This window comes from Neopelma chrysocephalum, unplaced genomic scaffold (assembly GCF_003984885.1).
Source record: "Neopelma chrysocephalum unplaced genomic scaffold, ASM398488v2 Primary Assembly neopelma1_268, whole genome shotgun sequence".
NCBI classification, from domain to species: domain Eukaryota; kingdom Metazoa; phylum Chordata; class Aves; order Passeriformes; family Pipridae; genus Neopelma; species Neopelma chrysocephalum.
Window position 1 is genome coordinate 50,332 of NW_020897930.1, and position 813 is coordinate 51,144.

The 813-nt window shown below is 72.0% G+C and overlaps 1 protein-coding gene across 1 annotated transcript in view; it reads right to left on the minus strand.

Annotated features, from left to right (window-relative positions):
* MED19 (mediator complex subunit 19) overlaps nucleotides 1-573 on the minus strand; it is a 17,658-nt gene extending 17,085 nt beyond the window's left edge. Inside the window, exon 1 of the mRNA XM_027704340.1 lies at nucleotides 3-573. Coding sequence (XP_027560141.1) covers nucleotides 3-573 — 571 coding nt within the window. The remainder of the gene's footprint in view (nucleotides 1-2) is intronic.
* Between the last annotated feature and the right edge of the window lie 240 nt (nucleotides 574-813).

Below are 813 nucleotides of genomic sequence, written 5' to 3' on the forward strand. Positions count from 1 at the left end.
ACAAAGGCGGCTGGGCCGGGCGGCCGCCCCGCTCCCCGCCCGGGGCCGCCGCCGCTCGCCCTGCCCGGAACAAAGGCGGCCCGTGTGCCAGCTTCCCGCGGCCGGCACCGCCGGGCCCCCCTCCCCTCGGGCGGCGGCCGCGGCCCGGCCCCTCCGAGGGGACTCGCCCGGCTCTCCGGGGCAGCCCCGTGCCCGCCGCCCGGTTGGCCCCTGCCTGTCGGAGCGCGGGCCGATCGCCCGGTGTGTCGCTTGCCGCGCCTTTGTTCTGGCGGGGAAGGGGCCGGTGTGCCCGAGGGGGGTGTCAAGTGTGTGCGGGTGGGGCTGCGGCTCCTCCTCGTGGAATCGCTCTGAGCTCGAAAACAGCCCGGCAGACCCGTCCGCCGCGGCTCGCAAGCGACACCGAAACGCTTCCAGGGGAGGCGGGACGGTGCCTTGGCCGGCCCCGGGGGTCTGCTCAGCCGCCGGCTCGTTCCGAGCCCCCCTATTGGCCACGCTGTCATTTAGGGACAGCCCGGCTGCCTCCCCCCCTGCCCAGCGCCCGTCGTGCCAGGAGTCGGTGACCTTCTCCAGCATTACTTTGCCCCGCACCGTGGGCACTCTTGAGCCTCCTCGGAGCGTCGCAGAGAGGAGACTTAGCTTGGGGTGAGAAAGTTTGGGTGGCTCTCAGTCATGAGGACTGCTGGCATCTGCGAGGCACCCGCGGGCTGGCAGAAGGGAAGTGGGGCACCTCCGTTATGCCCCTGGGCTCTGGGTGAGGGAGCCTGGACAACAAAGCTTCCTCTGATTGTTGGAGAGAGGGGTGGACCTCCCGGA